Source organism: Lytechinus variegatus, chromosome 4 (genome assembly GCF_018143015.1).
Source record: "Lytechinus variegatus isolate NC3 chromosome 4, Lvar_3.0, whole genome shotgun sequence".
NCBI lineage: Eukaryota > Metazoa > Echinodermata > Echinoidea > Temnopleuroida > Toxopneustidae > Lytechinus > Lytechinus variegatus.
In genome coordinates this window covers 19793484-19814789 of record NC_054743.1, presented here as the reverse complement: position 1 = coordinate 19814789, position 21306 = coordinate 19793484, and the positions used below count along the sequence as shown (strand labels likewise).

Here is a 21306-nt window from a genome sequence, read left to right as displayed (position 1 = left end):
TATGACTGTCAAACTGTAGCATAAGAGACACCAGGGGCCCATCTTACAAAGAGTTACGATTGATCTGATCAATCGCAACTATGGAAAGCCAGCAAAGTCAACATATAAAATGCATGCTTGCTCAAAAAAAATGTCTAGATATGAATGTACATCCATAAATTCATAAATACATTTTTTGACAATTGGTGTGCTCTCCTTTGTTTAAAAAGGACATTTTGCAAATTTCCTTTAAAAAAATTATGACAATGACGGATTTCCATAGAGTTACGATTGATTGGATTAATCGTAACTCTTTGAAAGACAGGGCCCTGATTTGAAGGAGGGAGAGTTAGTCGATGTACATCCTTCTACTTCCCAATGATTTTGCAACCTGATTTTAAAGCATTGTAAGCAGCTGCTAGCTGAGCCTCGTCGACATCCGACATAAACTCTTCTTCTGTCATCTCCTTCGTTCTGTGATAAACTGAATAAAATATATTTAAAATGTATATTTGAGTATTTGGTGTCATGTTATTGCACGTATATATTATGTTTTAGGTTGAAATTGAAATCAGCTATGGAAAGCCACCAATGTCATAATTATTCAAGTAGGAAACGTACGCAGCATAATCCACTTGGAAAGGAAAAAGGCGGACTGATTTCTTAAGACAACGTTGCATGCATATTATGCCATAATTAAAAAACACTTTAAAAACGATTTTTTTTTGCTGACTTTCCATAGGTGAGATCAATCGAATCAATTACAATTCTTAAGACTGGGCACAGGGAAGTTCCTTGAAAAGATTTGTCAGACAATTTATTAGTTTACAATTTATTAATTTATTTATTATTTTATAGAGTCTGTTTTATCCAGAAGTTACTTTCGCAACAGTCAAACAACTGCGCTTCAGCCAATCAAATCAAGAAAAGTTGTCAGATATGACAATTGTCAGACAATAATTGCAACCTTCGCTTAATCATAATCATCATCTCCATCACCATGATTTATTGACATCGTCATCATCAGCAGCATCACCATCATAATCATCATCATTATCATTATCATCATCATCAACATCATCATCATTATCATCATCATCACCATCATCATCACCATCATCTTCATCGTCATCATCATCATCATCACCACCATCATCATCACCATCATCATCACCATCACCATCATCATCATCATCACCACCACCGCCATCATCATCATACAAGCTTACATTGTCTGAATCAGTAAAATTGGAAAAGGAGTTAGAATTAATGATTGAGTCAACGGAGATACGAAAATAAAAATTTGCCCTGGTTTAATGACAGCAAATGAATATCAAATTCTGAATCTTGACATTGTATATTGTTTTATGATAGCAAAAAAAAAAAACAAATCAAGAAAGAGAATTCCTTACCAAGTTCTTTGACTGGTATCTCGTTGACATATCCACATCCTTTCTTGATTGCTTTGCCCGCGTCTTTGACGGCTTTTTTGGTCCATTTACCTGCGTCGCTGGCTGCCTTCTTCGTCCATTTCCCTGCGTCACTGGCAGCCTTTTTGGTCCAATCTTTGGCAGAATTAAATGCCTTTTTAAACCAGTTAGAAAGGCGCACATCCCGTTCATTCTCCGAATCTTTTGAAGTCGTTAAGATATTGAAAAGAAAATGGATCAATTAAAACAAGCCTAAAAAATGATAGTGTTTGTATTAATGAATAGAATCAATCGCATTCAGCCTCCGAATCTGTTACAATAGTCTTAATATTAAATAAAAAAACTTGCAGCGCTATAAAAAATGACGGTCTTTGTAGAGCATATACACATGTGATGTTACCAGTAAGTCGTACAAATCAAACAATTCAACTAAAACCAGGAAAATCATTCATCAATCCTTCATTCACTTATTTTCTTCCAAGTTATAATCTTTCTAGATCTGTAAAAGTTAACAGTGTCGCTGGTGTGTTCGTTTTGTTTCTTCGTTATTCACATTATTGACGTTTCCATCTTTTGTCTCCAGTATAGCTTGAAAAAATGATCTTAAATAAGGGGATTAAATACGTTTTTACGTGTGGGTTTGGTACAGTTTATGAACCTACCATACATGGAGCCGCCGCGTCGCCCCTTCATCCAAATTTGCCCCTCACTCTCTCTGACCCCCTCTCTCGGTCGTTTTCCCCATCCGCAACACCAATTATTATTCTGCCTTTACCTCAGTCGTTACATTAACATTTCTTTATCTTCCTCTTTCGGTTTTTCACATTTTAGTTTAGGTTATGAATGTAAACTTAAGCCAGACCCATCCCCGCTCTTATTTTCGGTTGACATTGTTCTATTCATGATAAAGAGTCAACCCTGTTCTCTCCTCCCATCTGAAATTCAAAAGTGTTAAAGTTGAAAAAGAAGGGAAAGAACACTCACCTTCCATCATATCCATTAGAGTTTGGAACTCATCTTCTGTAAATTCAAGGTCATGATCGTAAGTAGCTTGCCCGAGGTCTAACCCGATCACAGCTAGCAGCACTATGATGACAATTGACGAGTAGTTCATTATGAATTGACCGTCCGCTGATGTGAACTTTCCCTGAAAAAAAAAACATTGAAGCAAAACAGTACACTTACATTTTAGTACTAAGTATTAATAGGATTCACCAAGATTTTTTTCGATTTGTACTTTACCTATTTATTTATTCATTTATTTATTTATTCATTTGTTTAGTTATCCATTTATTTCTTTATTTATTCATTCATTTATTTATTCATTTATCTTTTTACTTATTTATTCATTTATTTACTTATTCATTCATTTATTTGCTTATTTTTTTAATTCATTTTCCGTCAGCAAAATGCAAACTAACATTAGTCCTACAGAGTCAAATATTTACCGAAAAATATATCAACCATAACACTGTGAATGTATAATAATGAATAAATCATTCAGTAATTAATCCAGGTTTGAATCTTAAACGTCCCAATTTAACAATAACGAATCTGACTCAGCTAAGAAAACAAAATGAAGTAACAAAACGGAGGAGGCTTGCCTAAAAGCCCAAGAGCAGTGCTTGTAAAAGAGGCAAGTCCCTGTGCCTTCTTTTAATGTATAAAGAATCGTAGGTATAAATGATTTCAATGGGCTATTACGTTTAATACTGGAAGCGATGCATAATGATTAATGATTAAGTTCAGAAAGTACTGTCACCAAAATGTGGTCACTGTGCCCTACTACATAATCGTACATGACCTTTTAAAAATAAATTTCTAAGATTAAGATATATCCAAAGATTGTTATTTATCCTGCCAACATGATGACTATAAATCCAGCAAAAAACTTTGATCATCTAAAATTATTTTCTTTTTTACTTTCCCACTCCTTCCTACACAGTGATTCTTCTTTTTTCTTTCATCTATACAATTATGAACTTATAAGCCATTCATTATCATGGAACAAAATAACATATGAACGAAATGGATAAAAATATGGACAAACTTACCTTACGGTTGCAATCTGGAATCGAGGTTTACAGGAGGAAAATAACCCTGAAAATGAAAACTACCGGTCTTGTATCAGAATTCATCTATTTGTAGATAGATAAAGCGCCCTCTAAAGAAGATATACCTCCAATCATCAATCATTATCATCACCGATGGAATGTAACGTTATGACAACTAATTGTGCTTCAAATTTGATCGATCGCCTACCCGTACAATCAGGAAGAATAAAAAATGGTGCTGCATTGCAGATGAGATGAAACCAAGACATACTCTATGAAAACAGCTGGTATTGGACATATACAAAGATGTTCGTTTTGTCCTAGAAATCATTATGGTCACCGTTGTTTTAACGTCTACCTTCACGCTTGAGTGAGATGGATGAGCCAGGGGTAAGAATGAAAGGTATCCTTATGAAGCTTTCCGAGGTTAGGTATCTAGACTGTGAACACGCTATTTCCAAAAAAAGAAAGAAAACCCAAAATGTGGATACTTTAGAATATGGGAAGGCATTACACTGCAAAAACCCTGGTGTTGATTTAACATCAGCCCGGAATCTATATCATGTCAACACCAGAGAAGTGTACGTTACACAACACCAGTTTCGTTTTGGTTTAACACCAGTAAGGTGTTTATACAACTTTAATTTGTATTAAAACTGGTGTTGTTTCAATAAGTTTCTGGTGTGGACGTATATAGATTCCGTGCTGGTTTTAAATCAACACCGGAGTTTTTGCAGTGTAGGTAGTTAAAAACAAACAAAAAAAGTATATGGCGTGCAATGTATTGGTAGTGGAACAATGGAATTGTCTTCATGAACTCATTAGAATACTGAATGCTATAGTGGACTCATGGTCAAACCGAAAAGATGAATTTATATTATTTGGCCTATACACGTAATAAGTTTTCTTTTGAATGCAATTTACATGATTATTACTGTCATGACTGTCTGAGTGTAGAAAAATCAAGTCTCATTAATTGAATTTTTTGTTATTAAAGAAAAATAAAGAACTCAATTTCCTCATTTCACATAAGTCGTATTAAAAATCATGAAGTAAATAAAATAACGGACACATTTCATTTTTATATGGACAATGCTATAAACCTTTCTTCCCTGGTATACTTTTTAGCTCATCTAAATTTTGATACTGGGGATGCTGTTCACACCCAAATATTTTTTCAGGAAGTGATGCGAATGTTATTTATCATAGCCAACAACCCCCTGCAAATCAGGTTGACAAGCAAAAAATGCTCTTCAGTTTTTTTTTCTTATCAATATCCCTTCATTTGGAACAATTTTTAAAACAAAACCCACTGACACTGTACACCCCCCATTTAAAATCGTTCCTCAGGGCACTGAAAAAAGCTAATATAAATAGTTTTGATTCTCATCTCCATTACCCTCACAAAGAACGAACCAACCAAGCACGTTTAAATGAAATAAAAGAATGGGAGCAGAAAAAAAACTAGCCCAAACAATTTTTATTCATTTTGTTGATATGATTAATTCCTGTAAATCCATTATTTCATCATAGCCAGTGATATTTTATCACAAGATGTGTTAGAAGGCCATATGCTGAGATAAATCTATTCATGACAGTGAAGTTAACAGTAGCCTATCTCCTTTCTATTCCGCACTGCTCCTCGTCACGTGATCACAACAATTGGCCAATAACAGCGGAGCATTGCGATGAAATGTGTTTTCACTGTTTTCCTTTTATAGCAGTGTATGAACATCGTGAATAAAAGGGCATGTATCAAGTATATTCATATATTTTTCGTCATCAAAGTCTCCATCCGCTTGGTGTCAGAGTGAGTGAAAAACTACGAGAGAGCAAGATCAGCACGTTGGTCTAGATATATATTGTTGCAGTTTATATCAAAGAATCACCCTCCTTCGTATCGGAAGATAGATCCATCTCATCATCGTTACAGCACACTGGTAACCATACCATGATTTTCTTTTCGTTTGTTTCTTAAGTAATCTATATAAATGTTGAACATGTAGTTATAATCTTGGAAAGCTTATGTATACTTTAGATAGAAATGAACTACCAAGCATTTTTTATCCCATGTTCACTAAAAATGTCAATATTCATCATTATCCAACACGGTCCGCCGGACTATTTCACCCACCAAGAGCTAGAACCATGGCTTCTGAATAAAACATTTATTTTTCCCGGTACAAAACTTTGGAACTCTCTTTTGGAATCAGTGCGCAATAAACGGACACATCTTAGTTTTCAGTAAAGGGTTAACGAAAATTCTTCTCCAAAAATATAAGCCGCAGATCTCCAACGGCTCTACTTAAGCAGCCTCCTCCTCTTTTTCTTTTTCTTATTCTCTCTTCCCCTCTCCTCATACCTTTGTCTTCTCTTTTTATTCTTATTGTGCAGTTTTCTTGTTTATGTTGTCTGTTTTGGTCTTTTGGATTGTTTTCTGTAGTGTTTTTTTTTGTGTGTGGTTTCTCTGTCCTATTTTGTCTTGTCTTGTCCTCCTCTGTGTACACCTTCTTTGTTTTTTCTTGTTATTAATATTCCGTCTTGTATCGTCTAATTTCTTTTATAACACTATTGAATCGTTGTTTTGTATATTTTCCTGTATGCCATGTGTATGATCATGTAGTAAGGATTGTATTATGTAATAGTGCATAAAACACACGAAGCTTGACCCCATTAGTATTTTTCTATTGAATATTGTTAATTTCTATTTGTATTTGATAAATTTTAATCAGTTATTTATTTCAGGGGACTCACATAGACAAGCGATGCTTTCCAGTGAGTTAATTTGTTTTCATTTCTGTTATTCATATTGTGATTTGTTCCTACCTACTTTGTAAATTTGTTTGAAATGAAGAAGAATAAGTTGAATCAATCAACCAATCAATTGTAAATGTATTATCGGAAATGAAACAATTCTGTTTCAAAGTTTTTTTATTTTTTTTATTTCCACGTTAGAGCATTTTTTTATCCCCATCGACAATACCAATGTGATGTATTGTTCATATTGAATTTTATTGTATTAAAAATGTGATTCGTTTCAAAATATATGCGCAAAATCATTTGTTATTACAATACCATGCAATCTCGATTCCACAATTTGACTACACTCTAAAAACAAATTAGTAAAAAATGACTGGGTAATAGGGTCAGCTGGGAGCAACTGTTATCCTAGTCATATTTGACTATTTTCTAGTCATATTTTACTAGAAAAGAGTTGTTTCTGACTAGAATATATGTCAGAAATGTGAATATCAGTGATTGCCATATCAGTTGCTCCCAGCTGACTACTGGTCTAGTCAATTTGACTGATTTGTTTTAAGAGTGTATATATTAACCAGTTTATAATTAATGTTCTTCAGACCAGATAGATACGGGATTAAGCCAGTGTGCCATTATTTGGCAAAATAATTGTTATCCTAACCAATACAAATTCAAAATTTGATTGGGATATTTGCATCCCATACAAATGTTCAAATATCCTCCTTATTTAGGTCAATGTTTCTTAAAAACAAATAACTGAAAATCTTTTGAAGATTTAAAAAGAAAAAAAATATTAAAATTGAAGGGATGCTCCAGGCTGAGAATATTTATATCACAATAAATAGAGTAAAATTAAAAAAGCAAAATGCTGTGAATATGATCAAAATTGGATAACAAATAACGCAGTTATTCAATCTTATATAAAAAAATATGCATTATTTCGTTTAACCAGTTCTAGGCATGTCTTCACAAAAATTCATTAGGTGGGCTGATGATGTCATATCCCCACTAGTTCCTTTCTGTTTTATTATATGAAATTAGGTTTATTAATAATTTTTCTTTCAGAAACTATTATAATTGGATAGACAACTGATTAAGTGCATCATTTAGTTATTTATTGCTGCGACTTAATTCATTATAGTAGCGACACATCATTTACACATATATGAACAAAAAATCAAGCAGCTATGACTTCATGTAATAACATAAGGAAAAGTAACATGGGGATGTGACATCATCAGCCCAACTATAATGAATATTCATGACGACGTGCATACATTTTGCAAAAAATATAGCTAAACTTTAAAATTCACTAACTTTGTTATCTGTAGTCTGCTTTGGATGAAATTTTCAGCATTTTGCTTTGTGAATTTTAGTCGATTTATTTAGATATAAATATTCTCAGACCTGAGCATCCCTTTATTGTCCTAGTCCAGTGCTGTCTGTGTATTTTGTTTTAAATGTTTTTAGGCTAACAATCATGAAGAAAATGATAATCATTGCAGTTCATTACATAGTGAAGGCTGAAAAGGGAAACATTTATGAAAATCAAAATCATTCAAATTTCAGGTTTTATTACAAAATGAAGACATTCAATTTCAGTGGAGAATTGATTAAAAAAATGAATTTGAAGCTTTACTGAAACAGTTTTAAAAACATCTCGTTTATCTCCTTTGCAGATCAAATACCACCAAAATGAAGGTGACGATTTTCTTCCTAGCTTTGGCGTTGGCAGTGTCGTTGGGATATGGTTATGATGAGGAAGAATTTGATGAATACATGCTTGAAGATATGCTCGGTAAGATCAATAATATCCTTACTTTGTGTGCGATCGTTACCTCTCTGGAAATGCTTGGAAAAGTCCTTGAGCTCAAAACCTGAAGAGGGAGTGCAAATGTTGACTTTCCAAAGAATATTTTAATGAAGCAAAGACCAAAATAATCATTATTAATGTATATTCTTTTTTTCTCCTGTTTTGTACTCATTTTCATATTTGTCGATGTAAAAATAGAAAAAATAACACTCTAAGTTTCATTTCTTTCTTTCCTTCATTATACAATGGAGTTTAGATCTGAATATCTTATTGCTGCAAAACATGATGAGATTACGAAACACTTTCCAAAGTTTGTTATCTAACTTGTACAAACCTGTATTTGTACATTGTGAATCAGTTTTGAACACCTAATAAAAATATAGATAAACAATATAGATATATATATAAATATATTTACATCATATCATACAGACCAGTTCGGTGAGAGAAGGGGGGGGGGGGGTGTGAGAGAAAATGATATGGAGAAACGAATACAAAGAGAGAAAGAGGGACGGAGAGGGGTAGACAGATAAAATAGATTGATGGATAAAGAAAGATAGAGAGTGCGTATTAAGAGGGGGGGGGGGGGGGGAGAGTGAGATATAGGGAGGGGGGGGGGGGGGGGCGAGAGAGATGGTATGAGGAGAAAGGGTTAGTTTGTACATGTATAATGACGTAATATTATACATGTTCTAAGGACGAATCTTTTATTCTTCTGTTAGTCTTTTCTGGGGAGTATATTTTGATGGACATTTGTCGTCTGTCAAGCTGTCAGAACTGTTTAAATCTCTTATTTTTTTATTAGTAATGTACGATCAATAATTATCAACATTTTGTCCCAATTTTACATTGATTAATCATTCTGTTCGTCAATTAGTAATATTTGATTGTTATAAATTTGGAGGGGTTCAACATTCTCGATTATTACATCTGCATCGAATTCATTTTAGAAGTGCTATTCGTTAAGCATATAAAATATTTCTCACACAATTATTAATAGGTATTAGTTATATAGTATGCGCCTTTCCTAAAAAGCGCTTATTATGTACATACAAACTAGAAAAAAGATGGGTTTTAAATGCTAGTCTGAAAATTGAATAGTGTGGAGATTGTCTAATCATAAATGACAACTCATCCCGGTATTTTGAAGCTGAAGGACAATAAAATTTATCTCTTCTACTTACCATGCTTACAGAAGATGATGATTTAGATTTGGATGACGTGGAGCTGCAGAACTGGTTCAAAAGGGCTTTCAACAAGGTGAAACATGTAGGAAAGTCGATCGGCAATGACATCAAGAAAGGAGTCCAATCTGGGTGTGATGTAGTCAATCAAATTCCTTCACGTGATTTAGGTAAGTGCGCCATCAACTGTCAATGTTCAGTGAAACGGTACTCAGGGAGCCTTTCAATAACATTGATTCTCTTCCGACAATTTGTGAGGCCTTCCCCTTAAAAAATAGACTTGCTGAGAAGCAATGTTACTACTGTAACTAACGGATTAAAAAAGGACTTCGTTTGACAAAATTTTTACGATGCCGCCCTCATTATCAAGCTTAATCGCTTACGATGGTGGTTCCCTGCATTCTTTTAAACTATTATATTTCCTTTCAAGCGAATAATGCATCTTGTTAACATTTATTTTTCAATGCTTATATTATGAATATTGTATTATTGTTTTATAAAACTTAAAATGTTATATACCTTATATGTTATGCTGTATATTTATCATGAACTGATGAATGCAGAAATAAAAAAAAAAAAATCAAATTTTGTCAAACGAAATCTTTTTTTATACCCGACAAGTCCCCTTTTGTTTACCCATTGAAACATTTCCCAAACCGTGTGGTTATATGTCACTTCTGAATAACTAATAAAATGATTTGAGTAAATAAAGTCAGATTATAAAATTAAACATAGAAATAATAAGTGACATTCATTGTTTTGCCTTTGTTCAATTATTGTTATAATTCTTTGCAAGATATCTTGGATGTTCAATAATATGAGACTGATGAACTCACCCTACTCACTCTTATGTAGATGTATGTTCATGATTTTAATAATCCCCCAACTTCTGCCCCGAAGATGTATTAAACATTTTGATTTCAATACCGATTTTTGGAAGTGAAGACCATTCAAAACAGCAAGTTTATCTGTATAAAAAAGTCACATCTTATCGATATGCTGATGCTCTTTCCACTCTTAACTGGAATCAATTTAGTATTACAGATGTATCAGTAAAACTCAATTTTCTTTTTCTTTTTAATTGTTTCAGCCTACAGAATGTCAGTTGCGTTTCCTGAGATGATTTCAGAAGAAGACATGGAATATGGCCTTTATGAGACAGCCGATGTTAAGAAGCTTGTAAATGGCGTTCGCAAGGCTTGTGGTATCATTGGATAATTTCATCAAAGTGAGTCTATAACTGTAACGGGCCAGGGGCGGATCCAAGCCCCCCCCCCGATGAATAAATAAAGGTTTTCACCCCCAATTTGACAAGCAATAAAATGTTCTCGCTTTTAAAGGGGGGGGGGAGGGTCACTTGTGTTAGAACGGCATATTTACATCACCGTACACATTTTATTATGCCTCTCAAGGGAGGGGGGGGGGCATGCGCCTGATGTGCCCCCAGTGGTCTACTATCTTATGCTTCCAGACAAGCAGGACAATGTAATGTAGAACTTATCATTCTCTTCAAACAAACTTTATTGTTAATATGAATTTATTCTTCGGGTTGCGAGATGTCGCACTGAATATCCATTTTCATTTTTACCATGTATATCAAATAGGCCTACCACGGGAAAGTCCAGTTACTAAATTAAATGTGAAAACAATTGATATTGCTTCTGTAAAGGGAAATTCACCCCAACGAAAGGTTGATTTGAATTAAAAGAAAACAATCAAACCATCTTAACGCTGAAAATATCATCGAGGGAGTTATTACATGTCAAAGTTTTGCTAAATTCATATGCATTGGTTAGTATGCAAATGAGGGAACCAATAATATATATATATAACTAATCAATTTTCTACTTCCTCCCTAAAAATGTGAATTGAAATTGGTGCAAACTACTGTATTTTGATTAAGTGATTCCTTACTGTATTTGTGCAAGAATCAAAACATTGTATAATTCATACAATGCAAAAAAAGTCACAGCGATTTGGTGACATCGTCGACATATCAATGCACCAAGCATTTAACTTCTTTATGCAAATCACTTTAAAATATCTTAAACTTTCCTGTGTTTTGTTCCTTTTTATTCTTTTCTACATTCTTGTTTGTTTTTTCCTTTATTTTCAAATAAAGTTCCTGTTGGGGTAGACTTGACCTACTGGAATGGATACCCATCTCAATTCGGAAAAAAAAATGAAAGACAGATTCATGAAATATAAACAGTGTTTATTTTATGTGTTCTTTTTTTCACAGGTAAGAGCAGGTTCCTGAGATGGGGATCGATACAGACCTACCAAACCTTATTTCTACCAATATCCCCACATCTGGGGCCCGTCTTACAAGAGGTTGCGATTGATCCGATCAATCGTATCTATGGAACGTCAGCAGCAACGTCAACATCTAAAATGCCCGTGCATGTGATCAAAATATTTTCTAGAAATGATGTTAATTCATACATTCACTGTTTACTTGACAATTCAGTATACTTTTGTTTGTTTCCAAAGGACATAAAATAGATTTCCAAAATGAAAAAAAAAATGACATTCATGGATTTCCATATACTTGAGATTGATCGGATCAATTGTAAATCTTTGTATTAAAGACGAGGCTCTGATATTTGGACCACAACCTTAGTTATCCAATTTACACATCGGACACTGATGTAAAGATTGATGTGGTGTACTGTGCAGACGTTCTTGGTAACTTTACACCCATTTTGCAGTGTAAATCTAGCTCAGAACCTGCAGAAGACACTATCATACGTTTACCTCAAAGCATTTACATCTTTCTCCTTGCAGTGAACATTAATTTACTAAATATTACTTGAATATACCCCATAGGAATAAAGAAAATTATGAAAATAAATGTGTTATTATTTGTTTGATCACTGGGTTCTGGTTTTGTAAAAACATTTAGCCCGAAAACAAGTCTTTAAACTCCGATAGTAAGAGAATACTACAATAAGTATTATCGATCAAAGCACAAATCTGTACTTCGAAAGAGTGGGTCATCAAGACACACTGTTTAAAAATCAGACATCATTAAAGAAATAAATGAATAAATCAAATCTTATCTAGTGAATTTGAATACAATGACAAGATCGAACTTTGATACAATTTTTGGAATGGTATTTACTGTATCGCTCTCCGTAGTCGTGATGTGTAATAAAAATCAGCAATTAATATTTGAAACTATAAATGACGGCTACTATCGAAGAGTGATAAATTGTAAATAGATATGAGGCTGGATGGAAAGAACAGAAAAGATGAGATACAAGGGACATAATATCAACCAATTACGAAGGGAGAGAGAAGGAAAGAAAGAGAGAGAGAGAGAGAAAGAGAGAGGGAGAGGGAGGGGGAGAGAGAGAGGGAGAGAGAGAATGATGAGAGAGAGAGAGGGGGGGGGGGGGGGGGGGGGAGAAGGGACTTCAGTAGTTTTCAACTATTACTGAATATGTGATATTATAACAAGCGCTATGAAACGGCCATTTGGTAGGAAACAAGTTCTTGATAGTACTTGGACAACACATTTTTATCATAACATTCTAGTTTCATTTTGTAATAAAAATAAGTTGGCAATCCAGTCAATCCGTAACCCGAATGCTAAACTTCGGAAAATAAATTATCTATTCTTCCGAATCAAGATCGAAACTACTACTTAAGATCATATTAAAGCACTGTAATTTATCTGCCTGCACGAAATATCTAGAACAACATCACGACGGAATGAATTTATAACATTTTCATTTAATACACCATTCGAAATACACGATGAGTTGTTTCATGAATGCAGGTATAACACACATTTTTTTTGCTTCTATATATCTTTCTGCGATATATATATAACTCTTTGACGTCATAAATTTTTGAGCTAAAAATCTCGCTGGTTCCAAATTCACTCCAATGAACATGACGAAATGGAGTTTATTTCTATCAATTAAATTAATACAAATTTCATAGAAAATATGAAACAATAATAAAACGTATTTTGTATATCTATGATCGTCCCCATATCTAGCTACAGTCTAAAAATCCCTAAAGGCTTTCTTTCCCAAAGTAACAATATTATTTTGTAATGACACTGATGCAATGTGAGGTTGCGAAGCTGCATGAGGAAATAATAAATTACTAATAATAAATTAATTACCTTGTACATTGCACACTGTCTTGTAAACGGTAACAGAATTAAACTTTAGTATCTCTATTTTCAATCCACATATAAAAAATGGACTCTTTGCAAAATTGTCAAGTGCATTATCCAGCCAAAGAGAAAGAAAATTATCATTATTACCAGTATATAATAGATACAAGGCGAATAATTCAACATTTTTTCAGGATTTGTGCAGAATTGATTATTTCTACAGAATATCGATTTTAAAAAGCTTTTGATTGAAGAACAGAATACAGGTTTAGAAATCAATCTGACGGATATTTAGTCTGTTGGCATTTACATGTGTGTTTGCTATCTCATGTCACATAGAGTAAAAGGAGATTACTACATATGTACAAAATAATGTTTAAGTAACAAAAAGCGCACCGATATAGATACTCACAATTCTTATCACATACACAATTACAACGTATATACATCAAAGTCTCAAACACCCATTTTACTTCGTTCTACTCTGCACCAATCTAAGAAGTACATGTACATACGGCGTCTGGCATCGTCGGGAGGTTCACACTGGAAATATATACCTGTGGTTTCATATTTACTATTTTAGAACTTAAGAAATGCTGTGAAATTGCCTTTAGTCATGTTAGTCTCTTGCCACTGGAAAATGAGTGAACTGGCGACACGACTGCTGTGTGACCGAATCATCAGTAGGAAATGAACAGCATTGTACAGGATTTTCCTGATCTACCCAGAATGTAGCCGTTATGTGGGTTGAAGAGAACGTAACAGGACTAAGAAATACACACTCCGTCATGTCCGTCGAGTCTTGAACATGTTGAAAGCAGGTTAGGTTACCCTTCCCGTCGTTGCCGACCGTTGCGGTGCAGTGCAGTTCTTTCAATTTGTTGTCATACGAAGAGGAACGAAGCTCACACTGTGCCTCACCGGGAGGAAAGGTGACATCTATGTAAGCCACTTGGATTAGATTGGTAACGCGATCATCAATTGTTTCCCTCAGTGCTAGAATGTAGAACCCTCTATCGGATCGTACTATCTCCTGAAGCAACATGGACACCATCAACAAAGTTTTGTTCCTGTTGTATTGTACCAGGACACGGTCTTTTTGTCCAGGTGAAAGACACGACGTATCCATGATCCCATCCACGCAGAAGACACAGTCTTGATCAGGTGCAAACAAGTCGTAGGAGTAGGTAGCTTCGCTCGAAGCATTGTCATGGTGAAAGAAAACTATGGCATCTTCCCCCTCAGGAAATTCATAGACTTGTCTTCCTCTTATGGAAGCAGAAGATATTCCTGAAATAACAAGGCTGATATAAAGTACCGCTGATACATGTATGTGCGTTAGCCCCATTCCTCGTGAAGATACAGTTCTTTAGAGTAATTTTTCAATCAAATTATGCAAATCTTACCTGCAAGGCTATACACTTTGAAAAGGTTATTAACGAATCAAAGTTCCTCTCGGATAAAGACCAAGACAGCCTTAACATATGAGCAAATCTATTACAAAAAGCTCAGGGTTTCTGAAATCTCTACACGATTTGCGACACAGTTCGTCGCTTTCATTCCGGTAATACAAGAATTACGTGCATTTGAAAGATATGAAAATAATAATCTGACAAACGAAGAACGAGCGACGATAACAAATAGTTTTTAAAGTCTCTTGTAAGTACAATTGTCTAATTTCCGATTGCTCTGCGCTGTCCAGAACGAGACACGTATCGGGGAAAACGAGTTTAGAAAGTGTCAAGCTGATTTTTCAATGCATCTCTCATAATGCACTTGAAAACAGTAAACAAATGATGAACCACTTCCGTTGGTCATACCAATAGAAACTCATTATGCACCTTTTTTTAACTGGAGCACCCGCTGCTCCCGATAATTTATCACTCAAGTCGAAACCTTGAAGATTAATATCAAAGAAGAGTTTCGATCAAAACACTTCGAGAAAATGGAGTATCCAGTGGGGACGATTGATGAAAGAATACTTTTCTGTTTTCTGTTCTGATGTAATGTTTCAATCTTGGAAGGCTGTTAAAGCTATATTCGAACCTGGATGCTTCATCATGAGCTCTTGTTTAATGAAAATAAAACTGAATTTCTCATTGTCGGAACATCCACACAAGTTGCGAAACTGGATATTAATCACATAAGAATTGGAGAATCTGAAGTAAAACCAATTTGTACAGTAAGAAACCTTGGTGTTTGGCTAGATACTCGGTTGAAAATGGAGACACATATATCCAGTATGTGCAAATCTGCATTTTACACACTCTATAATCTTCGCCACATCCCTAAATATTTAGATGATGAAAACACAGAGAGCCTTGTCCATGCCTTTATTAGTAGTAAACTTGATTATTGTAATGGATTATTGTTTGGTTTACCATGTGCACAGATTTCAAAATTACAGCGTGTTCAAAATTCCTGTGCTCGACTTGTTACTAACACACCAAAGTTTTCACATACATGTATCACACCTATCCTGAAAGAATTGCGTTGATTACCTGTATTGAATTGAATTGAAAATCACATTTATTTCCTTCAAACAGATACAAAATAATATTTGACATAGTAACGAATACAGTATATATTTCGACACAAATTTGAAGGAGGCGAAAACCCGAAAAGCAGAGCTTGAGTTGGGGTCGCCAGATACCTGTAGATTATAGAATAACATTCAAGATGCTTTTACTGGTGTTTAAAGCATTGAATGGCCAAGCCCCTAGTTATTTTTCAGAATTGCTTTCCGTTAAAATGCCTGCGAACCTGCGAAGTGCGAAGGATAGATTTCTTTTGGAAATACCCTACTCTAAATCCAATGCTACTCTTGGAGACTGCATTAAGCTATGCAGCTCTGAAATTATGGAACCAACTTCCCCTTAGCGTTAGAATGACCCAGTCTGTTCCTTCTTTCAAAGCATTATTGAAGACACATCTGTTTAAGGAAACTGTTAAGTAATAAGATCATCATTTTAGTTAGTATAAGCAGTAGGAATAACCAAAGCGCAGTAGAGTATATTTATATAGTGGCTGCGCTATACAAATTTATTATTGTTATTGCTGACTGCATCCCCCGTTTAAAAGAGCTACTCAATAATTCCTTACATCGATGTAATCGATGATGTTTTCACTTAATTGGTCTATGTGTGCACTTTTCATCACTTTCACTTATCATATGGCTCTTGAATGTCAGTATTTACTCTACTAAAAATTATTAAAAAAAATGTTGATATTGATCTGATTTGACATACATTTCACTTGCGAAAGTTCAAATTAATTCTACGAGGTATCGGATAGAGAACCCCTTGCTCACGTTTGAGAGACATAGGGAATACAATTATTTTGTACTCCTGAGACGCACCTCGAGCGGGCTTGTCAGGATAACGTGCTGTACAGGGCATGAGAGGTGGTCTTGCACGATTTCCCAGAAACTTTTCTTTCTTCTCTTTCCTTTATTTTTTTCTGATATAAGTTCAACAAAGGAATTATTCTGTTTTTTGATAAAAAGGAAAGCAATTTTACAAGGCAACAATAGTCAAAAACTGACTAGTTTGCCTATTCAAAATAACAACAACAACATCCTTGCTTACAATTTGTATGCACCTTTTAAACAACCTAACATGAACATGTTTACCATTTAATTTGCGTTATTTGGCGTTTCTAAACACACGATCACAGTGATCTAAACTTCTGCAACTACTGTAATGCAGCACGGTCCGTTGTCTTTTTCAGGAAATGCCTCTATTGGTGATGTTTATGCTAATTCAGCACAATGCAATGCATATCTTGTGCTCTAATGATTTTACATTTATAACACAACGCAGAGATGCCACTATACATGAAGGTGAATCGGTGTCATTCGAGTGACCCTCCAATCCAGTGTCCATGTTTCCTCTGCATCGCCATACTAGACAAACAGCAAAGAAACAGTTTGCCAAAATTACAACATCAAGAGACGAAGAGTGGAGAAGGGTTACCTCCCAAGTTAACTTTCAGAACGTGACAAGGGAAATGAATGCCATGTATAGATGTTCACTCTTGCTTCATGATCTGTCAGTCAATATATTATCATCTGCCTATGCAAGACGAAATGTTCTGTACTTCTTAAATGAAGACGGACTTACCAGTGATGGACCTTGAAGAAGGCGACCAGCTTGACATTCAGTGTGAAGCGTCTCGGAGCAACCCTCCAGCAGTACTCAGATGGGTGCGGGCGAATTCTAAACCATTAGATGCACAATTCGCGCCACTTGAAGAGCATGAAAGCAGCTCAATACTAGATGCAAACATCAACGTTACACGATCAATGAAATGATATCCGTCTGGCAACGTGCACGGAGTTTCCCGGTAGAAGAGTAAATTGTTCTCTGGTCCATATATTGTCATTCATCCCCCGGCGGTAAAAGTGGCCCCAAATCAAGTCGAGATATCATGGCCACTCGAAGTTTCCATATCATTTCAATGCTTAGGAACTGGGTACCCAGCGGTAGAAGGATATAACTGGTATTGCTCCCCAGAAACGGCCTTTAAAGATTGAAGCTCCGATTCTCAAAATTTGACCGTAATCGTAAACCCAACAGAAGATGGGGTGGTTTTAGATATTGTTTGTGAAGCAGGAAACACTGTTTGAACTTCTCGAAATCAGTCATCCATTACTGTTATTATGGTTAGGCAAGTTGATAAAGATGTATTAGCCGACTGTGAATATAATGATCCCCGATATGTTGATATAAAACGCAAAGATGGGACTGTTCTTACGAATGGCATGTATAATCAGGACAGTACGTCATCACTCATTTTTGTCTCACCTGCGAAGCAAAGTGAGACTATAGGCGCCGCTTTTCCGACGGCGGCGGCGTCAACATCAAATCTTAACCTGAGGTTAAGTTTTTGAAATGACGTCATAACTTAGAAAGTATATGAACCTAGTTAATAAAACTTGGCCATAAGGTTAATCAAGTATTACTGAACATCCTATTAGAGTTTCATGTCACATGACCAAGGTCAAATGTCATTTAGGGTCAATGAACTTAGATAACACTATTGCAGACCTAAATGTGAATGCTTTACAGTTTGAATATGTCTTAAATGATGAAGATGAAACTACAGTAACTGGTTCCGAATATTATACTGAAAAACTTTTTTTGGATCTTCTGGAAAACTGTTCTGCTAATGAGACAACCTTTTTGCACTTTAATGTGCGCAGTATGAATGCAAATTTTGACAGACTTTCTTTGTTTTTGGACAATTTTCAGGACAATTTCCCTGTAATCGGAATCACTGAAACATGGTTTTCTTGTGATCCAACTGCCATATACAATCTTCCTAGTTATCAATTAGTCTTTAATAATCGACAAAGCAGAACTGGTGGTGGTGTAGCTATGTATATTCCCATGTCATTCGAGTGCCACACAAAAGCTGAATTGTGCGTCATGAATAATTCGTTAGAATCTATTTTTGTTGAGATTATTATTCCTGGAAAAAAAAAATTGCTAGTGGGAGTTGTCTATAGGCCACCGAATGGTGACGTATATGAATTTGTTGAAGAAATGTCTAAAACTCTTTCGAGTGCTTCATTTAATAGCAAAAATATTGTCATCATGGGTGATTTCAATATGAACTTATTTTGTTACGATAGTGATAACTCTGTTAGTCACTTTGTTGATACTTTAAGCACATTCTCCTTGATTCCATTGATTAACAGACCAACTAGAGTAGCAGAGAACTCGCAAACTTTAATCGACAATATTTTCACCAACTTGCACCCTATTCCCTCTGCTGGCATTATTGTAACTGATATTTCAGATCATTTCCCTATTTTTGCTAGAACATCTTTAGTATCAAGGAACTCTGGCGATGCACTCAGTAAAAAGCTAACACGCAATTTTACTCAACATAACATTTCACAATTTAAGAGAGAATTGGAAAAAGCTGAATGGAGTGAAGTCCTTAATGAAACAGATGTTGATAAGTCTTTCAATAAATTCATGGACATGTTTATGTTATGTTATGATAGATGTTTTCCTATAGTGCAGAAATGTAGACAAAAATATAATAAAATACCTCGAATGCCATGGGTTACAAAATCTTTACTTAGGTCAATAAATAAGAAAAATCGTTTGTTTTGTAGGTATAAAGCAAAGCAGACCACTGAATCTAAGTCAAAATATACCCAATACAAAAATGTACTGACCTCTGCTCTGCGCCAAGCAAAGAAAGACTACTATCATTCTCAACTGCAGTCTGTATGTAATGATGTTAAAGGAACATGGAAGGTTATTCGTAATGTTTTGAAATCTAATCCTAGACCACAAACTATTACAAAACTTGTCTGGAAAGATGATTGTATTGAAGATAAGAAACTGATGTGTGAAGCATTTAATGATTATTTTTCTAATATTGGTACTACTCTATCTAGCACTATACCTAATATCCAAGAAACCTTTGATAATTATTTGGACAGTCCAAATGAAAAAAACCTATTTTTTGTTCCTGTTGTCAATACTGAGGTTATAGATGTTGTAAGTGGCTTAAAAAGGAAGAAGAGCCCAGGTTTCGATGGTATAACTAATGACTTGATAAAAGATGTAATTTCATTTGTAGTTATACCTCTCACTCACATTTTTAACTTGTCTTTAGTGCATGGAAGTGTTCCTGCAAAAATGAAAATAGCTAAAGTTGTGCCTATATATAAAAAGGAAACCCTGTAGAAATGGGTAATTATAGACCCATTTCTCTACTCTCTGTATTCTCTAAAATCTTGGAAAAACTTGTATACATTAGATTGATTAAGTTTTTGAAGTCTTGTCAAGTTTTCTCAAGTTCCCAATTTGGTTTTCGTGAGAAGCACACAACTTCTCATGCCATTCTATGCCTGTTAGATAAAATAACTTCTGCACTAGATAAACATCTTCACACGACTGGAATATACTTGGATTATTCCAAAGCTTTTGATACGGTGAACCATGATATTATGTTGCACAAACTCTCCTATTATGGGGTAAGAGGGACTGCACTGGAATGGTTTAGAAGCTATCTTGATAACAGGCAACAATTTGTGCAGCTTAATGAAACATCTTCATCTATGCGACCCGTCACATGCGGAGTACCTCAAGGCTCCCTTCTGGGTCCCTTGCTTTTTATTTTATATGTAAATGATTTTCCTAAATCTTCAGAGATGTTTTCTTTTTTGTTGTTTGCAGATGACACAAGTGTTTTCTGTTCTCACAGAAACTTAGAAACTCTTTTAGGTGTTGTTAATAGAGAGCTTGGTGTGCTGACGAAATGGATTCACGCAAATAAACTGTCCCTTAATTTATTGAAAACGAAATATATGTTATTCAGTAACAGTAAAACAGTTATGCCCGCTAATGTAGTCTTTGATCAGGTAAATATTGAAAAGGTATCATCTATTAAATTTCTAGGTCTTTACATTGATGATAAGTTGTCTTGGAAGGCGCATGCATCCCATTTATGTAAAGTACTCTCCAGAAATGTTGGTGTAATTAACAAGCTGAAGTTTATATTCCCTAGGAGTGTACTTCGCACATTGTACTCTTCCTTAATTTTGCCCTACCTAAATTACGGTGTGCTTGCCTGGGGAACCACAGCCAAATCTTACTTAGAAAAAATCCTGCTCATTCAGAAGAGAGCAATGAGAATTATCTCGGCGGCTGATATGCGCGCTCACACTGATAAGCTTTTTTACGAAAACAAAATGCTGAAGGTCCAAGATATATATCGTCTATATCTCGGATGCCTCATGTATCAGTTGGAGAAAGGTGGTGTACCCATGGCTATAGCATCTATTTTTGTTAAGAATAACCAAATACACAAATACTCTACGAGGCAAGCTGCTTTATACCATGTATCATCAGTAAGAACTCAGCTCAGAATTAATTCACTTGCATATGCTGGACCAAAATATTGGAACTCTCTAGACAATTCTATCAGGCAG

The 21306-nt window shown here is 35.0% G+C and overlaps 2 protein-coding genes across 2 annotated transcripts; one reads left to right on the top strand and one right to left on the bottom strand.

Moving 5' to 3' along the window:
- Window positions 1–240: 240 nt before the first annotated feature.
- Window positions 241–3570, bottom strand: LOC121412595. The gene is made up of 4 exons (XM_041605376.1): window positions 3464–3570; window positions 2394–2556; window positions 1392–1610; window positions 241–463 (listed from the first exon to the last, which is right to left on the bottom strand). Exons 2-4 carry the CDS (start codon window positions 2521–2523, stop codon window positions 348–350), a joined length of 465 nt encoding a protein of 154 aa, XP_041461310.1. The 5' UTR covers window positions 2524–2556; window positions 3464–3570; the 3' UTR covers window positions 241–347.
- Window positions 3571–5216: 1646 nt separating this feature from the next.
- LOC121412594 lies at window positions 5217–11608 on the top strand. The gene is made up of 5 exons (XM_041605375.1): window positions 5217–5403; window positions 7903–8021; window positions 9232–9390; window positions 10311–10448; window positions 11463–11608. The coding sequence occupies exons 2-4, from the start codon at window positions 7919–7921 to the stop codon at window positions 10436–10438; spliced, it is 390 nt and encodes a 129-aa protein (XP_041461309.1). The 5' UTR covers window positions 5217–5403; window positions 7903–7918; the 3' UTR covers window positions 10439–10448; window positions 11463–11608.
- Window positions 11609–21306: the final 9698 nt, after the last annotated feature.

Coding starts and splice junctions, on each gene's coding strand:
- LOC121412595 (XM_041605376.1), bottom strand. CDS start 2,523: ATGAACTACTCGTCAATTGTCATCATAGTGCTGCTAGCTGTGATCGGG. Junction 1,611..2,393: donor TCTAATGGATATGATGGAAG/GTGAGTGTTCTT, acceptor CGACTTCAAAAG/ATTCGGAGAATGAACGGGAT. Junction 464..1,391: donor GATACCAGTCAAAGAACTTG/GTAAGGAATTCT, acceptor TATTTTATTCAG/TTTATCACAGAACGAAGGAG.
- LOC121412594 (XM_041605375.1), top strand. CDS start 7,919: ATGAAGGTGACGATTTTCTTCCTAGCTTTGGCGTTGGCAGTGTCGTTG. Junction 8,022..9,231: donor CATGCTTGAAGATATGCTCG/GTAAGATCAATA, acceptor CCATGCTTACAG/AAGATGATGATTTAGATTTG. Junction 9,391..10,310: donor AATTCCTTCACGTGATTTAG/GTAAGTGCGCCA, acceptor TAATTGTTTCAG/CCTACAGAATGTCAGTTGCG.